General features: G+C 39.3%; 1 protein-coding gene across 7 annotated transcripts in view; it reads right to left on the bottom strand.

Annotated features, from left to right (window-relative positions):
• The window catches only part of mffa (mitochondrial fission factor a), a 46,006-nt gene that overhangs the window by 9,796 nt on the left and 15,319 nt on the right, over positions 1–20,891 (bottom strand). For 3 of the 7 annotated variants that reach the window (XM_087993281.1, XM_043702855.2, XM_087993279.1), the window contains exons 3-7: positions 19,512–19,675; positions 15,854–15,942; positions 11,914–12,084; positions 6,319–6,381; positions 2,905–2,989 (exon numbers count right to left, since the gene is read on the bottom strand). In XM_087993281.1, coding sequence (XP_087849407.1) covers positions 2,905–2,989; positions 6,319–6,381; positions 11,914–12,084; positions 15,854–15,942; positions 19,512–19,675 — 572 coding nt within the window. The remainder of the gene's footprint in view (positions 1–2,904; positions 2,990–6,318; positions 6,382–11,913; positions 12,085–15,853; positions 15,943–19,511; positions 19,676–20,891) is intronic. The other 4 variants (XM_087993283.1, XM_087993280.1, XM_087993282.1 and 1 more) reach the window with 3 other exon arrangements.

Genomic DNA, 20,891 nt, shown 5'->3' with positions numbered 1-20,891 from the left:
TGTGAATATGCTCAAAAGGTATTTTGATCAGGAAGGAAAGCAAGAGGAGAAGGTGTTAATGATTACAGTACAGAAGGAAGAACCAATTTCAGAGGATTCTGAATTGGACATTCCTGAAATCAAATTGGATAATGAAAAAGTTGTCAAAAATTGGGATAAATTATTGAGTTACCTTCCACAAGAAAATCAAATTGACCTGAAAGAGTTATTACTATCACATGGGGAGATATGTGGAAATAAACTGGGAAGTACTAACCTAATCGTGCATGATGTAGATATAGGAGATGCTGTTCCGATTAAGCAACATCCTTATAGGCAGAACTCTCTAAAGTTGGCGCAGGTTCAGAAGGAGATAGAGAGCATGCTCCAAGATGGCATAATCAAAGTGAGTTACACTGACTGGTGCTCATCTATAAACATGGTGCCAAAGCCAGATGGTACCCAACGGTTATGTGTGGACTATTGCAAAGTCAACACCATTATAAAGACCGATGCATATCCAATTCCACAGTTGGAGGACTGTGTCGAAAAAGTGGGACAAGCAACTTACATTTCTAAGTTGAACTTGCTCAGAGACTACTGGCAAGTACCTGTGTCAGGGAGCGCAAAGGCAATTTTGACTCTCTTAACGCCAAATGGATTTTATCAGTTCTAAGTCATGCCATTTGGTATAAAAAAAGGCTCCAGCCACATTTCAGAGACTGACTAATACGGTCATTGCTGGATTATCCAACTGTGTGGTGTATAGAGATGAACTGGTGATTTTTAGTCACTCCTGGAAGGAACATTTATCAGACTTGTTCAATTTACTTTGGAAGGCAGGATTGGTGGTAAACCTAACTAAAAGTGAATTTGCCAAAGCCCAAGTCACCTTGCTGGGCCATGTTATTGGACATGGATAAATGACCCGATGGATGCGAAAACAAAACTAATTGGGGAATTTCCCAACCGTTGATGAAAAAAAGCAGTACCACGGTTTCTGGGGTTGAGTGGATTTTACCGCAAATTTGTGCCAAACTTTAGTAGTGTGGCTGCTCCACTCACCGAACAGTTAAATAAAGGGCAAGGTGTTTCAGTGGACAGAGGACTGTCAAAATGCATTTTACAGCCTAAAGACTGTTGAGTGTGGTGCTGAAAAAGCAGAGCAGGTCAGGCAGTGTCCGAGGAGCAGGATAATCAATGTTTTGGGCAAAAGCTCTTCATGAGGAAGGGGGCTGGGAGCCTTGGAGGGTGGAGACATAAATGGGACAGGGTGGGGTTTGGGGAGAAAATCTCCCAGCTTCATTCCTGATGAAGGGCTTTTGCCTGAAATGTCAATTTTCCTGCTCCTCAGATCTTGCCTGACCTGCTGTGCTTTTCCAGCACCAAACGCTCGACTCTGATCTCCATCATTTCAGTCCTCACTTTAGCCTAAAAACTGTACTAACCACTGTCTCAATATTAGCCACACCTGATTACATGAAGCCTTTCAAGGTGGCTATCAATGCCAGTGACGTGGGTGTCGGTGTGGCGCTCCTGCAGGTGGATGATGAAGGGATGGAAAGTCCCATCGAGTATTTTTCTAGGAAGTTGATCGTTCATCAACAGAAATATTCAATGGTGGAGAAGGAGACTTTAAGCTTGGTGTTGGTATTACAACATTTCAGTGTTTATATTACCAGCAATGCATCTGAGACAATCGTATACACTTATCACAACCCATTGACATTTGAGGAGAAATTTAAGGACAAAAATGTCAGACTGTTTAGATGGAGCTGGTTTGCAGCCATTCGATTTGGCAATTGTGCATGTGGGAGATCGTAAAAATGTGCTAGCCGATGAGTTATCGAGACTCGAATGAGATACGGAGGCGTTCAGTTGTGGGTGTCCTACGGCCTGAATTTGCATGGGGTTGAGCATGTTTATAGTTAGTATAGAGTATGTGTGTGTTTAGACTACTCACCAAGTTTTGAAGGGTTAAAAATAAATCCATCTTTTGGTATTGATGGTTCATCTTTTTAAGGGGGAGGTGTCACAAAGCTAGTCCCTTGTTATTTCTAAAAGCTGTTCCCTGGCTCAAGGAGACTCTATCCTTGATTTTTTTTCAGAGGGACAATAAACCGGGCCAGGCTCCAATCAGTCTGGTTTGGTACAGAGATGAAAAGTATTTTGAGAGGCCTTTTGTTGTGATGTAAACAGATGAAACTTCAGACCAAAGTGGTCAGGTTTTAGAAGTGACCTGTATAAAGAAAAAGGGAGTGGTCAGCTCTCGAGCTGAGCTGAGCTGAGCTGTTTAGTTCAGTCTTGAACTGGTAAGGAGTTCAACAGTGAGCTGTGTGGAAACTCACTCTCTCACTTTCTGCCCTTCAACTTCAACCTGTAAGCCCGTGTTCCATTGATACTGGTTTTAAAGGGAGTTTGCTTATTGGGAATGTTGTATATATTCGGAACAGCATAATCAAGTCAAGTTGGATAGGCGGAGTTCTGTAGGGGTTCTTTATTCTGTACTTTGTATTTCACGGTGTAATTTTGTGAATAAATTTTTGTTTGCTTTAAAATCTAGTAGTCAATCTAGCTAACTTACTCCGGGTAATTTTCACTGTACAATTACCGAAGCAAATTGCAAAGTTATGTCTGGGGCTGTCTGTTGAAGAATGTTTTGAGTGGTCTAGCATAGTCCATAACAATGTGTGCAAGCATCATTTGAGTGATTCATTTACATGCTTGGAAGATTTTCTTTTTTGGTGGAAGGAATATGAAGTGCATCATTTCATTGTCCTTGCTTGCATTCCACTGTATTCTCAGATGAACAGTAAAACAAACCATGCACCAAAAAATGTTCTTTGGTTTACTTGCCAGAATCGCGTAAGATGAGTGTATTAATGCAAAAACATTGGTGAGAGTGCTCATAAATTAATGTAGTACCTGTCTTCGTAAGGAAACAGAATCCACTACAGCCATGTCATCTGGTGTTCCTTCCACTGCAGAATCGCAATTTGAAATGCTATACCTAGGGAGAAAGACGAGACTATTTTCTATTATCAAAAATCAACAACCGATTCATTTCATTCAACTTTATCACACTTGCAATAAGTTAAAGAAGACCAATGTTGATGAATTACTAGTTTCACTTCCCTGCAGTTACTATATACATATCCAGATTACTTATCATGGTTGAGTTATTGATATCTTCTCTGATTATCGATATATTCATTTCTAACAGTAAGTAGTTAAATGACAAAAGAGTTGTTAATAAAGGAATTCTGCTGTAATAGTTAAACAACAACCAACTGCAGGGTTTAATTTTTTTATGAACAGATTAACAAAGCAACTGTCATTTGATGGGTACTGCAAAAGCCTCCACCTAAAACGCTGAAAAAACTTAAACTTTAAAAAGCAAGTTAAACATTTAGTATGGCAAAAGGTTGATTTTCCCTTCAATTACCTCTTCACTGGAGATGTTACCCTGTATATATATTGGAAATTGAAAAATCCAATACGGATCCAAAATCAAGAAACAAAATGAACTAATTGTGCAATTAAACTAAAAGTAAATATATATTAAACTAAAATCAAGTAAATACATATAGTAAATTGACCTCTGTACCAGATTTAACATGGGAACCAATGCAAAACTATGGTAAATAAATGCCTATTATTGATCCTATGAAAATCACAGTCAGGGTCACATGTCTCATCTATGCTTAATTCACACTATCCCTCACCCTACTAAAGTCAAGATTGTGACCTCACATTACAAACACAATTATTCAGTCTCCCAATGAGGTAAACAAGAGTTGCATCCAAATTTAATTTCTTCCCCACCTTGTACCTTCCAAAAACACTTTTTTTCTGACTTTAAAACAGGGACCAATTTAGGGGTGGCAGGGGCATAGTAATCCAGAATGCTGGGCTAATCTTTTGGGACATGAATTTGAATCCCACCATGGCAAATAGTGAAATTTGACTTTAATTTTAAAAAATTTATGGAACTAAAAGCTGGTCTCGTTGATTGTCATGAAAAATAAAAATCTGGTTCATAAATGTCATTTAAGGAAGGAAATTTGCTACCTACTGGTGATCTGGCCTAATGTGACTCCACACCAATGTAATGTGGTGAACTATTAACTGCTCTTTGAAGTTGTTTAGCACACCACTCAGTTTTATAAAATCACTTCGAAGTCTAAAGAATGTGCCAGATACTGCTTTCATCATCCTGGATGTGTCCTGTCCCATCAGCAGGAGGGGCCCAGCAAAGTGGAGGGGTTGCCCTAGGAGTCCTCAAAATTTACTTCAGACCCCAGAAGTTCTTCTGGCATCAGGTCAAACATGGACAAGGAAACCTCCCATTGTTTATCAAATATGCCTTGCCAGCAAAAAGGAAAAAAAAATCCATTTGTCCCAGTCCACCCCAATCTACCTGTTTCAGATAGATCAGTCCATGACAGTATCAGTGTGATTGAGAATAAAGTCTCACATTCATGAGGACATCCTCTATCTTGCACGACCTAGGTATGAAGTGGGATGAACTCAAAACTCGACATCCACGAGTGCTGTCGATCATTAACAACAGCAGCAGAATGTATTCAACCACAGGCTGCAACCTCTGCCTGAAATATCCTCCACAGTACCATTACTGTCCAACCCTGGTTCGATGGAGAGTGCAGGACAGCTGCCAGGAGCAGCACGATGCATACCTAAAAGTGAAGTGTCAACCTGGTGACGCTACCTAACAGGACATCTTGCATGCCAAAGAGCAGAAGCTTGCAATATACAGGGCTAAACAATGCCACAATCAATCAGATCTAAGCTTAGCAGCCACTTCCAGTCATCAATGGTGATGGATAACTAAACATCTAATGGAAGGAGAAAGCCCCAAAAATAACCCCATTCTCAAATGATAGGGAACCCTGCAAAAGACAAAACTGAAATATTTGCATCTGTCTTAAGCCAGAAGTATTGGGTAGATAATCCATTTCATCCTCATCCCGAGATCCTCAGCGTTACAGATGCCAGTCTTCATTCAATTCACTCTGTGATATCAAGAAACAACTGCAGGCATTGGATACTGCAAAGGCCATGGGCCCTGATAATATTCCAGGAACTGGAACAGGGCTGGCTTCTGGTCCAGACCTTGCCATGCCCTCAGCCAAACTGCTTGGAGTATAGCTAAAACACTTGCATTTACCCAACAATGCAGGTTATGCACTGTGCACAAAAAGCAGAACAAATTCAACCAAATAAATTACTGCCCAATACTACTCTTCATTATGAGCAAACTGATGAAAGGAGTCAGCAATAGTACTAAAAATCAGCATTTTACAACACTGTTTGGATTCTGCCAGAGCCACTCAGCTCCTAACCTCATCACAGCCTTATTACAGCCTTGTTCAAATACAAAAAAAAGAGCTGAATTTCAGGTGAGGGAAGCATGATTATTCTTGACAACACAGCATTTGACTTTGGCTAGTGGAGTCATGCCTGGCACAAAGGAAAATGGCTGTGGTTTCTGAAGGTCAATAATCTCAGCCTCAGGACATCACTGTAGGAACTCCTCTGCGTAGTGGCCCAGGCCCAAACATCTTTAATTGTTACATCAATGACATTTCATTCATCTTAATGGTCAGGAGTAGGGATGTTTATTAATGACTACATGATAATCAGCACCATCTGCAGCTCCTCACATACTGAAGCAGCTCATGTCAATTTGCAGCAAGACCTGGACAATATCCAGGCTTGGCCTTATAAATAACAAATAACATGCACTCCACACAAATGCCTGACATTTACTATTTCTAATGAGAGAAAATCTAAACATTACACTTTAACATTCAATGACATTATGATCGCTAAATTCTCCCACTACCAACATTGTGGGGGTTACCACTGACCAGAAACTGAACTGGAGCAGCCATATAAGTATTGCAGCTGTAAGGGCAGTTCAGAGGCTAGGAATTCTCAGCTGAGCACTTCAACCTTCACAACGTCTACTAAACCACTGCCCCACCCCCACATAGTCTGTTTGCTATCTCCAAGCCACAAATGTGATGAAACACCCCCACTTGCGTGGATGAGTGCAGCTCCAACAGTCCAGACATTTGACACCATCCAGGACAAAACAGCTCACTTGATTGTCACCCCATCCTTCAAATTATCTGGATTTTAAATGTTTCATTCTTTGATTACTCAGATGATCAATTCTTGTCACAACAATCTTGCAAGTAATAAACTTTATCCTTGCTTAGTGATGTGTTAATCAAACAATTTCAAAAGTTGAGAAACAAAGGAGAGGGGCTAATATCAAAGCCTAAAACAGAGACCACAAATGGCCATATTTACCTGGAACAATCAAGCTGAGGGTTCGATGACGTAGAACAAGTTGACCCACCATGAAGTACTGCTCTGGTTTCCAGAAAAAGACACAATAGGACAGATGACAGTATTCAGGATATAGAATGGCAAAGGAAACGACAGGAATAAATACACGCAGACTTAGACAGATAGATCTTAGATTATTATAACTATAAGATGCAATGTTACTTTTCCATTGAAAGTACAACTTCCATTAGCATTTGGCCTTTAAATGTTGCAAAAGACCTGACTTTTTAGTTTTGAAAACCAAATCGTCAGGACTCATTTTAAATTATGTAGAAGTATATTCCCATGCACTGCTTTATGATACACAGTAATGGCCTTAATTGTTCACAATCTCCACTGTACTCTCCATACTGCACCCTTTCAGAACCAACTCTAGATATCATCACACACAGGTGAAACCCAGATGAAATTACCTGTTACACCTTCAAAATGACTGTGCAAAGGATCTGGGGGGGTGGGACTAATCCACAACATCAACTTCTGATATTTTTAAATACATTTAGCTGTATAGTATATCATTTCATGCAAAGTGGGCTTTATTAGTTAAGCCTCATTTGTTACCCTAGCTGCCTTGCAGAAGGTGGTGGCAAGCTGCCTTCTTGAACCACAGTAGTCCATGTGGTGCAGGTACAACCATGGTACCAATATAAAGACAGAGTTCCAGAAGTTTTATCATGTGACCTGAAGGTACAACAATATAGTTTCATTTTGGGACAGTATGTGGTTTAGAAGGAAACTTACAGGTGACGGTGTTCCCATCCATCTGCCCTTGTTCTTCAAGGTGATTGAGGTTAAGGTTATGGAAGGTACTGCTAAACAAGACTTGGTGAGTTATTGCAGATCTATCTTGTGTGCAGGTGGTGGAGGGAGTGTAAGTTTAAGGTGGTCAATGGGGTGTTGTTGGAATTGCACTTGAGTGGAAACTATTCCATCACATCCTTGATTTGTGCCTTATCAAACTCAAGGTTTTACAGAACGGAAGAGCAACTTACAAAGAACTTGTTGGAAAGGGTAGAAGAGGAAGAGCATACACAGTCCATAAGGTACAACAACTGTAAGTTCATTCTTTTGCAGTCATCCTTAGAGTCTTTCACAAGTCAGTAGTATGTAAACCATTTTGCATGACAGTGCACAAGCAAAAAGTATGCATATCAAACCGATACATCATTACACAGAAAAGCAACCTCACCCCTACCACTCAGGTTATACTGGTAAGCTTGAGACAGTCTTTCAGAAGCAGTTATTTAATTCTTTTGCTTTAAATAAAATGTCAGACAAATGTTAGGTCCTACAGTGGTTGGTAAGAATTGGTGAATGAAAATAAAAGTTGGACTTTTAGTTTGCTTTTAAATGTATTTTATGGTTTGATTCACTTGTCTGGAGTGGGGAAAGAGAAGAAAGGATTTTGATGGCTTTGTTGCACTTTTACATGCTTGGAAAAGCAAAACTTATAATTAAATACGGTGTCATTAAATGTATATAAGAACCTGTAACCTTTGATTGTAAGTAAATAATTTTCAAAAGCAAGAATTTTGTAGGCTACACCAGTTCAGTTGCATGCTGATCAATCTCCTCCAACACAAGATACAATATAGCAGCACTATAATCACTTACAATACTTCACATCATTAGAATTAAAAAAGAAAATAGCTGAACTAAAGCACTGTTTGCCAATAAACAACCTGTGTAAGCTAGAGAATTTCAAAATATAATTGCAAATTACTGCATATTTAAAATACAATAATAGATTGTTTATAAGCAAGTAAAACTCTTGCTTGGCAGGCAGGTCCAAAGTTCACTTTTTATTCACTAAATATATGCTTTCTTGAAAACACCTTTGAATATATATTTAAGCAATAATTAATATACTGATTGTTACTAGCCATTCAATTTCAAAACAAAGTAACAGGAGGATATTCAGCTTTTGGAACACATATCCTTACGCCCAAATGTGTTGGCTGTACTTGAAGTTTAAAATAAACTAGTTCATTATTAAAAATATTTTTCAGTCCAATGTCAGCTGTTTGACTACAACTGAGCACTTGCACACTTCTTTTGCAGGACTGGTATGAACATGCAGTAATATGCTACATGCTGTTTACAAACAATATTAGTTTTAACATTGTTTAAAGAATGTCCAGACATAGGGAGATTTATGTACCATACAAAACTAAACAGGGGTGCAAAGTAAGCAAGCCTGATTTTCTACTAAATAGGAAGGATAGCCCGCATAATTTAAGCAAAAATTATTAAAATGCCTTTGACATTTGATAAACTGGCTAAATTAAGGTTAAATTGCTGTCATCAAGCATGCATAAGGAAAATTACCTGTGCTGTTTTCAGTAAATTAAAGAAGGTGCTTGATTTACAATGTGGCTACAATAGTTTATGTAGCCTTCAATGTTGCTGATTTAGGAATTTTCCTCAGATAACAAATACAACTTTTTTTTTTAAAAAAAGTGCACTTTCTTAGTCTCGATTTTATCAATTTCCAACATATTACAAACTGCTACAACCAGTTTTTGCAAGAAATATGCAATTCGCTTTTCAGTCAATAAAATCAAGGACTTCAGTAAGACGTTCAACAAGGTTCGCATGGTAGACTGGTTAACAAGTCTACATCACGTGGAATACAGGGAGAACTAGCTACTTGGATACAGAACTAGTTCAACAGTAGGAGACAGAGGGTAGCGGTGAAGGAACAAAAACACAAGTTGCTGGAAAAGCTCAGCAGGTCTGGCAGCATCTTTGAGAATAAATCAGCGTTAACATTTTGGGTCTGCTGATCCTTCCACAGAACAGTGAAGGGCTGCTTTTTGGACTGCTGGCCTGTGACCAGGGGACTGTTGGTGGGTGCATTGCTTTTCGACATTTATATAAAGATCCGGATGTGAATATGGGAGGTATAGTTAGTAAATTTGCACAAAATTTGGTGTGCAGTGGACAGCAAAGAACATTGCCTCAGAGTACAATGGGACCTTGATTAGTTGGGCTGAGGAGTGGTAGATGGTAAATGAGAGGTGCTACATTTGGAAGAGCAAATCAGAGCAGGAACTATACATTTAATGCTAAGGTCCTGAACAAAGACACCATGGAGTGCAGGCTCATTGTTCCTTGAAGCTGGAGTCACAGATAGACAGGATAGTGAAGGAGATATTTGGCATGCTTGCCTTTATTGGTCAGTGCATTGAGTATAGGAGTCGAGAGGCCATGTTGCTGCTGTACAGGACATTGGTTCTGCCACTATTGGAATACTGTGTTCTGGTCTCCTTGCTATAGGTAAGATGTTAAAACTTGAAAATGTTCAGGAAAGGTTTCAAGGATGTTGCCAGGGTTGGAGGGTTTTAGCTATGGGGTGAGGCTGAATAGGTTGAGACTGTTTTCCTTGGAGTATCAGAGGATGAAGGATGACTGCATAGAGGTTTATAAAATCATGAGAGACATGGATAGGCAAGGTCTTTTCCCTAGGGTAGGAGAGTTCAAAACTAGAGGGCATACGTTTGAGATGAGAGGGGAAAGATTTAAACAGGATCTAAGGGACAACTTTTTCACAGAGGGGTGTTGCATGTATGGAATGAACTGCCAGAGGAAATGGTGGAGTCTGCTACAATTACAAATAAAAGGCATCTGGATGGGTATATGAATAAGAAGGGTTTAGAGGGATGTGGGACAAATGCTGGCAAATGGGACTAGATTAATTTAGGATATCTAAATGGTTGGCATGGATGAGTTGGACTCAAGGGTCTGTTTCCGTGCTGTACACCTCTATGACTCTAACTGCTGAATTATAGTAAAATCCATCATCAAGCCCACTACTTGATAAGAAATTATTCCAACCATATACTTTGCTTTAGACAGGTTTGGATTTTTCCTCCAGGATATTGGCCTGGTTCTTATTTAATTAGAAAAGATTCACTGCAGCGACTCATCTATTCTCCTGACATCACTTCCCAAAAAGTAAAAACAATGACTGCAGATGCTGGAAACCAGATTTTGGATTAGTGGTGCTGGAAGAGCACAGCAGTTCAGGCAGCTCCTCGGATGGACTACCATTTCAAAGCTCCCCTCCAAGTCACACATCAACATTGCACTGCCGCATTGTTGCTGGGTCAAAATCCTCAAACTCGTACTGAATAACATTGTGGAAATATTTTCATCTAACAAACTGCAGTTCAAGAAGATGATTCATCGCCTCAAGGACAAATGCAGTTGAGCAATGAATACCACATCCCATGATTGAAAAACATTGAGCACCATGTAATGATACTGTGAAGGGCAAAACCAAACCAAAAGGTACCAGGAACAACTCAGCTACAAAGAAGTAAAGCTACATTTTTGGCTCATTTTTGTAAAGTTACAAAACCTCTTTTACAAAAGACAGTACAAGCTGAGGTCGCGTGTACTGAAGAAAAGAAAAGATGTGGCTAATCTAGTTCTCCACAGATGAACACTGGGCTAATTGAGGCCATCATTTCTAATGTGAATACCAATCTTTTTTCCATCCACCCTTTGTTTCCTTTGAAGAGTTGATTTACTGATTATGTATCAAAGGCATTGGTCTCCTTTTAATAACTCATCCAACAAGGCAATATTTATGCAATTGACTATTTGATCACCAGGGATAGGGTGGAAAGAGCAGACGAGATTTCATAAACAAATACAATCTTTCCTCTCCCAACAACACACATGTGCATACCTTTATTAAGGGCTACTGCAGAGTGAAAAAACTCTGACTGATTTCTCCCATCTTATCCCAGGTATGCTGATATCAACTATTACTAACAAAATTTTCAAAAGGGTTCTGGAGATCTTCCTCTCAATAAAAGACATTTGAAGTTTTTAAGAGGTAGTTCTGCAAACTGCAGTACTCTGAAGCTTGTATAATTGCCTACAAGGATTGCAGGCAATTTCCCTAATTTCTTTTCAATGTCAACATTTGCCTCTCCTTACCTCATTCCCCCCATCAGCACCCTGCTCCACTGGTTTTCTTGCTTCTTCTAGGAGTGTGTGCAGTGTTTTGGATGGGAAAAGGTGGAGGATTAGATGGATTTTACCAACGAGCAGGAGTAAATTTGAGTATACCAATGCACCAGCTGCTCCTTTTACATACTTTTCCATTTCGGTTCATTACATTATAAATTGAAACTGGAACAACTATAATCTACATGGTCAGTTACACCCAGGTTTACAAAAAACTATGTTTTTCTTTGTTATATGGTTACAGTCTGTTTGCTGCCAGTTCATTGGGACTTGCTACTTCCAGCAGATAGGGCAGTTTCACATTTCTACCAAAGTAACCCAGTCTTATACTTTTCCATTGACAGCTAGACTGAGAATACAAACTCATGGTGTAGGGAAGATGCAGGAACGAATTTATACTCCACGACCAAACACTAACAGTGAATTTTAGACCTGCCTTTTACTCTTAGATGTACTATCAGACTGAAGCCCCTGCTTCTAAATGTATACATTATAGTGAAGTAATGCCTATGACAAGAAATTAGCATCTTCAACTGTATTACAACACAACACAATTGAATTCCAACAGCCAATCACCTTCTGCGATTTTCATCTAGCATGTCCATGACTTGCTGGTAGGCCCTACGGGTGGTGGAGTGGATTATTGACAAAATGCCATGTGGAGAGTATACGTTTGGTCCATCTTCAGAGGAGATGAGTGGAGGATAAAGACGAGGTTCAAGCTGAGGTTGGGGAGTTGGTGTCACTCTGTCCATATGCACACAACAGTGTAAGAGAAAAACATGGAAATCAGATTCAGACAGAAGTACAAATAACAGACAGTGCGATTCATATAAGTGATATCGTACAGCACTAGTCTCTAGTTACTTCCAGGCTCTGAAGATAGTTTATTTTAAAGGTGACATCCATTGATGGTGCACCTTCATGTGATTTGCTCATATTTTTTAAAAATTCAAGATATTAACAAAGTATGGATATCAAATTCCTTCGGAAACTTTGGAATGGAAAGCAGATAAACAGAAGAAACAGTAGTCAAGGGGATCCCCGTGAAATATACTTCATCCATAACATTATTACAGATGTAAGAATGATATTTTCTTCCCACCCCACCTCTGCCAGCTTTCAAGTGCATCACGTGTAGTTAATTTAAAAGACAAATACTCAGATCTGAAGTAAACAGTATTTCAATGGACACATCTCAGTCTGCCTTTTGCTTATCGCATCAATGCCAATACTATGCGACAGAAGAATTCCAAGGGATCCTCTTGGCTTGTGTTACTTCCATCATGTACACTGAATACAATGAACAATACAGAAGGTTTAACTATCTTGTAGATGGAAACACTGTACTCTTAAACAATCCATTCAAGTAATATTTCAGTAAGCTACCACCTCTGAGGTAACAAAGTGTCAGTGAAATGAAGTGAAAAATTTCAGAATATTTAAAAAAATCAGAATTTTAAAAACTAGAAAAATAATTTTTTTCCTAAAGATGACCCTACCTCACCCCAAATTTCTGACATGCCAGTTCAATCTAACATTAGAAAAATTTTAGACTTTACATTCAAAATTTTTATAATTCTGCAATGTTGTGACTATGACCAGCTACAGCCATACAGAACTCGGTAAGATAGTGAATAGGCTGGAGGTCAAGGTTACAACTATAGGATTTTGTTTCTGTCTCTTTCATTTAATAGGTGGATTATTTGAACTTGAGTATAGAAGCAGAAGCCCCAAGCCTTCAGGAGCAAAGACATGTAGTCCTGCCAAAATTGAATTGAAGCATCACACCCCAGAAGCTTTTTGTTGCTGGATTGGAGGATTTAAATTAAAATGCTTAAATGGAAGCATAATAAAATGGAAAAAAGGTATTCTAAACTCAAATGTGCATTCTGAATCCCCAATAAAGTTGAGCAGGTGCAATACAGTCAATTTCCCACAGGATGGAAGGAACAAATAATAAATTGAACAGGTGACCTAAAACTGTTCTACAACACTAGCAAGTAATGCTTTGCAAAGCAGCTTTGATTGAGGTTAAAAAGATGGAATATCACATCACCAAATAACTGAATTCTGAGGATTTTGTTTAAACCATGAAAGAAAAATAATCAGGGTCTTTTTGTAGAGACATACATGTTCACTCACACCTTTTTTTGTTTGAGAAACCAATAATGCATTTGCACAATATACTTTGAATAAATAAAGGGTCAACGTCATCTGGTACACTGACAGGCAAATGGAAAATCTGTGTCGCTTCTAGAACCTCACAATCTTGCACTTTGCCCAGCCATCACCCTCTTGCAATAGGAATAACGTGCATATGGGGAGAAGATGAGGTAGTGGTAATTTGCAGTGGTAATTAGTAATCCATTGGATCAAATCACACCATGACAGCCAGCAGAATTTAAATTAAATTAATAAATCTGGGATAAAAGCAAGTCTCCGTAATGATGAACATGAAGCTATCATGAATGGTCATAAAAACCCATCTGTTATTTTGTGTCTTTTAGGGACAGGAATTTGCTGTCCTTACCCATCTGGCCAGATGAGACTCTAAACCCACAGGTGAAAACAGATGGAAAACAAACGCTAGTATGGCCAGGATGCAGACATCCCATTAAAAAAACTGAAATAATTCCTTCAGCCAGAAACCAAATGGTTCAGTCACCATTTAAAATTCCTGCCAAGCGATAAAAAGAAGTTGCTACTGCAGAAGGTCAGTGAGTGGGAAAGCAACTGTGGACACAGCATCCAAACTTTACTCGATTGCTCTTCCTCTTTTAAATATTAAGAAAACCACAACATTGATTTGTTAAATAAATTACATATACATCCTCCCCAAAATGAAGAATTAATTATATTAGATTCTTTGAAAGTTTTCAAATATGAAATGATTTTGTAATTCAATTGAGATAATGCCCTTAGGTTTAAACTTTCATTGTGGCTTCTTCTATTCCTGAGTCCAATTTTGTTTCATTCATTTCCAACAAACCCTGTTGAATTTAAATACAAGATGAATGGATATAAAAGATCCAAGTTCTGGGCATCAAGTTGCCTATATTCCAGCTGAGCTTTACTACATTAAAGTAATAATAATGCTAATAATCTTCTCAGGGGCTTTTCAATATTCCCCAGCTTTTAAAATAACTTCTTAAAAAACATAACTTTTGGATTCAGGTAACTAATATAAATACAAGGAAAGATTAACCGACTTTTTCTAATGTATAAATGCAATAGAGATGCCTAAGAACATCATGAGTGTAGCTTGCAGCCACAGTTTTGAAATAAAATGTTAAAAGGGGTTTAACCAGTCTGTCACTTGATATGAACTAGAGATGAAATTAATAATTCAATATTTCTAAACCATACAATTGAGATTAATATTTCTGTACCCTAATACAATCCTTAACTATTGTAAAATCATATTGGATTGCATATTTTCCTCCTTTAACCAGGATGGTCAGTGTGTTGCCTGGTTTAATACATGCATTAAAATATTAATCCCATCAATTAAATGCAATTCACATTTCCCCAGCAGACTGTCAGGCCCTTGTTAATTAAATTATGCAAATCACTGCTTCTATTTGTTCTCATATTTGCTAAGAGTGTTCTAGGATTGCCGCCATCTTCATTTAGTTACAGTTTAAAACAATAAGTCACAATAAGTATGTGTGACATATTACACCCCCAAATGTTGTACATTGTGTACAATTTCAGGTCAGTAAAGGGTGAACTAATATTCTTTGTTCTTTCAACTTGATGGCTACACAGGGACAACCCATCCTGTTACAAAAACCACCAGCTTAGATTCTTCCATGAACAGTCATTTTTAAGTTCACTGTATAGTACAGAATTATTATAAATCATTTTTTGAAATTTATTTTAAAAGAACTAAAATGATTATTCCACTACAATGAAACAATGGAGTGGAGAAAATTGATAGGCAACACAATATTTAATTGTTACATCTGCTTGAATCAACATTGACTGCAATGGTCTCTGATTGAAGTACAGTAAATCAAACAGTACTTCATGTTTAAACTCTTAATTACATATTTATTTATTACAAAGGTTTCAAAGCTAACTTATTGTTCAACTTCCTGTTTGCTGAATCAAAGGTTAAACGAAAACAGCTCCTGTCTGATGGTAATACAATGAACTTTGATCAAGGCCATTAAAATGTATATTCTAATACAAAACTTAAATTTACTGTAGGACAAAGGACTTCATCAAGAGGAATATGTACTCAAGAATCCGAAATACTTTCTGACAATTTATTTGTACAAAATAAATTCAGAAGCGGATAATAACTAAGTCCTGGATTATTACAAACCAAAATGGACATATTTAAAAGGAGTTTAACAATGACTATAACGACATAGGATCCAAGACATAACTTACCCAGTTATGTTGGAAAAAGAGTATGCCAAAGAACAAAAGAACTTCATTAAAGGAAGAAAGAAAAGGATTATTGCAGCTTTCAACAGAACTGAAATAGTGCCCAAGGCCTACTTACATAGAGTCTGTTCTTACAAGCTGCCCATTCTGTCGGGTAGCATTTTCACTCATTGAACGCTCCCTCCGCACACGACTGTGTGAACGAAACTGAAAAGAACACGTTCAAGTTAGCAGACAGAGTTGTCTAAATGAGGTAGAGGTAGCTATCAACATCTAACATTTCCCTAATCAAAGCAGAATGTGAATCAAATGAGCAACTTTTCTCATTCCACAATCATCTCTTCAGTTTCTCCACTTTTTCCTGATGCATCTAATCCTTTTGCTTTGCCCAGTAATGAAATGTAATTTTTAAAAAAATTCGACTTAATCAGCAATGACTAAAATTTTGGATAAGCTGCCAAACCAAGATCTCCACATTAAAAAGAAAAAAATATTTTTCTGCAGCAGCATAGGCAATCATACATTTTCTATACACTACTGGAAATGTTTCTAGCATAAGCACAGTTTAAAAAGAAAACTACTCATACAAAGCTTGCCTGATGATACTATAATGTCAGAAGGTGGAAGTACTTAAAACAAATGAAGAAACCATTAGATGATAAATCGCGACAGATATTTACAGGATTAATTGGGGAACAAAATGATCGAGTTCTCCAAAGGACATGTTAGCTCATGGTCAACTGTTCTGGGCACCTATTTAAGTGTTTTGAGATTTGGAGTGATTAAGCATAAATTTCATTGGGAAAAAAAGCTCTTTGCTTTATGTTCCTGTGACAGAAAAACACATTTTGCTTAACATTCCATTATGTCACGTAACAAAGCCAATCCCTTCGTCACTCTTTTACCCTGAGCGTGTACTCGTATACACCTACTGTAGTTTACTGAAGTGTGATGAGAAATAACTACATTTCCACAGGTTACATTAAATTTAGCTGAGCTGTCCAAGTTCTTATATTTCCTTGTGAGCATTTAGCTGTAAATATTTTAGAGGCAAACAATTCAGTAAGACATTTAAATATCAACAACTTTCCATACTATTTCTTAATATTTTCATCACAAAGTCTGACAGTGGCATACCAATACATCATATTCACTATAAGCCCATTCATACTGGCACAAACCTAAATTACCAATCTTTCCATCATCCCTGCTCCCTCTAATCGGTTTCCAATACCCATAATGGAAGAAGCTACTCTATCAGTGATAAGAAACATCTACATCATGAACTTTGCCAATTTAAGTTTAATTAATTTTAACTGAACAAATTTCCTTTTACACAAAACTTACTTATTACTCCCTCTATAACAACAACTTCCATTAAGCCAAGGGTCAGCTTTCACTATATTGGCTTTATCTTGCAGACTGCAACCTACATACTAGTCAGCAGACAGAGAAGTCTGATACAAGTTATCAAAAAAAAACTTGATTCTACCTATAATAACTATAAGAAACTACTTCATAAACTAATAATTTACAGCACACCACGTGACTGCACACTTGCCTATATAGAGTTCTGAGAGAGGTGGCTGAGGAAATAGCAGAGGCATTGGTTGAGATCTTTCAAGAGTCACTGGAGTCAGGAAAGGTCCCGGATGATTGGAAGATGGCTGTTGTAACCCCCTTGTTCAAGAAAGGATCAAGGCAAAAGATGGAAAATTATAGGCCAATCAGCTTAACCTCGGTTGTTGGTAAAATTCTAGAATCCATCATTAAGGATGAGGTTTCTAAATTCTTGGAAGAGCAGAGTCTGATTAGAACAAGTCAACATGGATTTAGTAAAGGGAGGTCATGCCTGACAAACCTGTTGGAATTTTTTGAAGAGGTAACAAGTAGATTAGACCAGGGAAACCCAGTGGATGTGGTCTATCTAGACTTTCAAAAGGCCTTTGATAAGGTGCCACACGGGAGGCTGCTGAGCAAGGTGAGGGCCCATGGTGTTCGAGGTGAGCTGCTGGGATGGATTGAGGATTGGCTGTCTAACAGAAGGCAGAGAGTGGGGATAAAAGGTTCTTTTTCAGAATGGCAGCCGGTGACGAGCGGTGTCCCGCAGGGTTCGGTGCTGGGGCCACAGCTGTTCACATTATATATTAACGATTTGGATGAGGGAACCGGGGGCATTCTCGCGAAGTTTGCCGATGATACGAAGTTAGGTGGACAGGCAGGTAGTACTGAGGAAGTGGGGAGGCTGCAGAAGGATCTTGACAGGTTGGGAGAGTGGTCCAGGAAATGGCTGATGGAATTTAACGTGAGAAAGTGCGAGGTCTTGCACTTTGGCAAAAAGAATAAAAGCATAGACTACTTTCTAAATGGTGAGAAAATTAATAAAGCCAAAGCACAAAGGGATCTGGGAGTGCTAGTCCAGGATTCTCTAAAGGTAAACATGCAGGTTGAGTCCGTGATTAAGAAAGCGAATGCAATGTTGTCTCTTATCTCAAGAGGGTTGGAATATAAAAGCAGAGATGTACTACTAAGACTTTATAAAGCTCTGGTTAGGCCCCATTTGGAGTACTGTGTCCAGTTTTGGTCCCCACACCTCAGGAAGGACATACTGGCACTGGAACGTGTCCAGCGGAGATTCACACGGATGATCCCTGGAATGACAGGTCTAACATATGAGGAACGGCTGAGGATACTGGGATTGTATTCGTTGGAGTTTAGAAGATTAAGGGGAGACTTAATAGAGACGTACAAAATAATACATGGCTTGGAAAAGGTGGATGCTAGGAAATTGTTTCAGTTAAACGAGGAGACTAGGACCCGTGGACACAGCCTTAGAATTAGAGGGGGTCATTTCAGAACAGACATGCGGAGGCATTTCTTCAGCCAGAGAGTGGTGGGCCTGTGGAATTCATTGCCACGGAGTGCAGTGGAAGCCGGGACGCTAAATGTCTTCAAGGCCGAGATTGATAGATTCTTGTTGTCTCGAGGAATTAAGGGCTACGGGGAGAACGCTGGTAAGTGGAGCTGAAATGCGCATCAGCCATGATTGAATGGCGGAGTGGACTTGATGGGCCGAATGGCCTTACTTCCACTCCTATGTCTTATGGTCTTATGGTCTTATACAGTCGATTCTGCTATAACGTGTGTTTCCTCAACTCGAATTGGCTTTAATGCGATTGAAGAATTTAGATTGTTATTTGGACAACTTGAACTTCCCTTACATGTGATGGCTATAATGCGATTCCGACTCCATTCGTTTATATGGCATGGCTATTGCACAATTTTCTTAGAATGAGAGATCACAACAGAGCGGGCGATTGCTTTATCTGTACCAACCATGTTAGATTGAAGAGAAATCAAGCCTGCTTCAAATACAATGAATTGAATGACTCAATTATTGTCAAACATGCTCAAATTAATAATCGCCATATCCAACTGTTGAACTCTAGATTCATTCATCTCACACTGTTTTACAAGACACATCAGGGAAACCAAAAAGACTATCAACACCACACCATACCCCAGACAGTGACCTTCTCATCAGCAAGAACTGACTATCATTATTGAAGAATCATTACTATCTATTCTGCACAATTGACTGATCAATAGCAAGTATGTTAACATATACTTACCTATTACCTACAACAAAAAAAAGCATGTAACAATAGTATTACATATTTTGTTGAAGTGTAGTCCTGTGACATTAATTTTTCATTGTGCTTTGTGAGAGACACAGAATTAGGGTGCAATAGATTATACTTATATCATTACTTTACCTCATCACTTTGTTGTGTTGAAGCAACAGGTCGCTCAAGATCCAAGAAATCTAAAGGTTGTTCACTTAAAGTGAGCACACGAGGAGGGGTTTTCAATGCCAAAGGTTCTGTAGGGGTTGATGTCATAAGATCAAGATCCCTTGGTCTAGTATTGTTATTGTCACCTAAAACAAAAACCAGCATAGTTTGTCAACCTTTATAAGGTTTCCTTGATTGTACAATTATATTATTTTATCAAAACACTAATTGCTAAGCAAAAAACACTACCAACTAAAAGAATGACCAGCACTATTGTGAAATGCAGAGTCAACAGTATGGTATGGCATGAAGGTGGTATGTAATAGCATAAGATCATAAGATGTAGAAGCAGAGGTAGGCTATTTAAATGTCGAGTTGAAAAATGTGGTGCTGGAAAAACACAGCAGACCAGGCAGCATCCGAGGAGCAGGAGAATCGACATTTCGGGCATAAGCCCTTCTTCAGGAATGAGGCTGGTGTGCCAAGTGGGCTGAGGGAATTTGGGAGAAGGGCGTTGGGAATACAATAGGTGGAAGGAGGTGAGGGTGATAGACTGGAGAGGGGGTGGGGGCGGAGAGGTCGGGAAAAAGATCGAGGGTCAAGAGGACGGTGCTGAATCCGGGGGTTGGGACTGAGATAAGGTGGGGGGAAGGGAAATGAGGAAGCTGGAGAAGTCTACATTCATCCCGTGTGTTTGGAGGGTTTCTAGGCGGAAGATGAGGCGCTCTTCCTCCAGGTGTCATGTGGTCAGGGTCTGGCGATGGAGGAGACCAAGGACCTGGATGTCCTTGGTGGAGTGGGAGGGGGAGTTAAAGTGTTCAGCCACGGGGCGGTTGGGTTGGTTGGTGCGGGTGTCCCAGAGGTGTTCCATGAAACATTCCGAAAGTAGTCGGCCTGTCTCCCCAATGTAGAGGAGACCACATCGGGTGCAGCGGATACAGTAAATGATGTGTTTGGAGGTGCAGGTGAATTTGCGACGGATATGGAAGGATCCATTGGGGCCATGGAGGGAGGTGAGGGTGGAGGTGTGGGCGCACGTTTTGCACTTCTTGCGGTTGCAGGGGAAGGTGCCGGGAGTGGAGGTTGGGTTGGTGGGGGGTATGGACCTGATGAGGCAGTCGCGGAGATGGTGGTCTCTCCAGAACGTTGATAGGGGTGGGGAGGGAAATATATCCCTGGTGGTGGGGTCTGTTTGGAGGTGGCGGAAATGACAGAGGATGATACGATGTATCCAGAGGTTGGTGAGGTGGAAGGCGAGGACCAGTGGGTTCTGTCCTGGTGGTGATTGGAGGGGTGGGGTTCAAGGGCAGAGGTGCAGGAAGTGGAGGAGATGCGGTGGAGAGCATTGTCGACCACGTCGGA

This window comes from Chiloscyllium plagiosum, unplaced genomic scaffold (genome assembly GCF_037043375.1).
Source record: "Chiloscyllium plagiosum isolate Xiang-an unplaced genomic scaffold, Cpla_swu_hap1 HiC_scaffold_13, whole genome shotgun sequence".
NCBI lineage: Eukaryota > Metazoa > Chordata > Chondrichthyes > Orectolobiformes > Hemiscylliidae > Chiloscyllium > Chiloscyllium plagiosum.
This window is presented reverse-complemented; position numbering and strand designations above follow the sequence as displayed.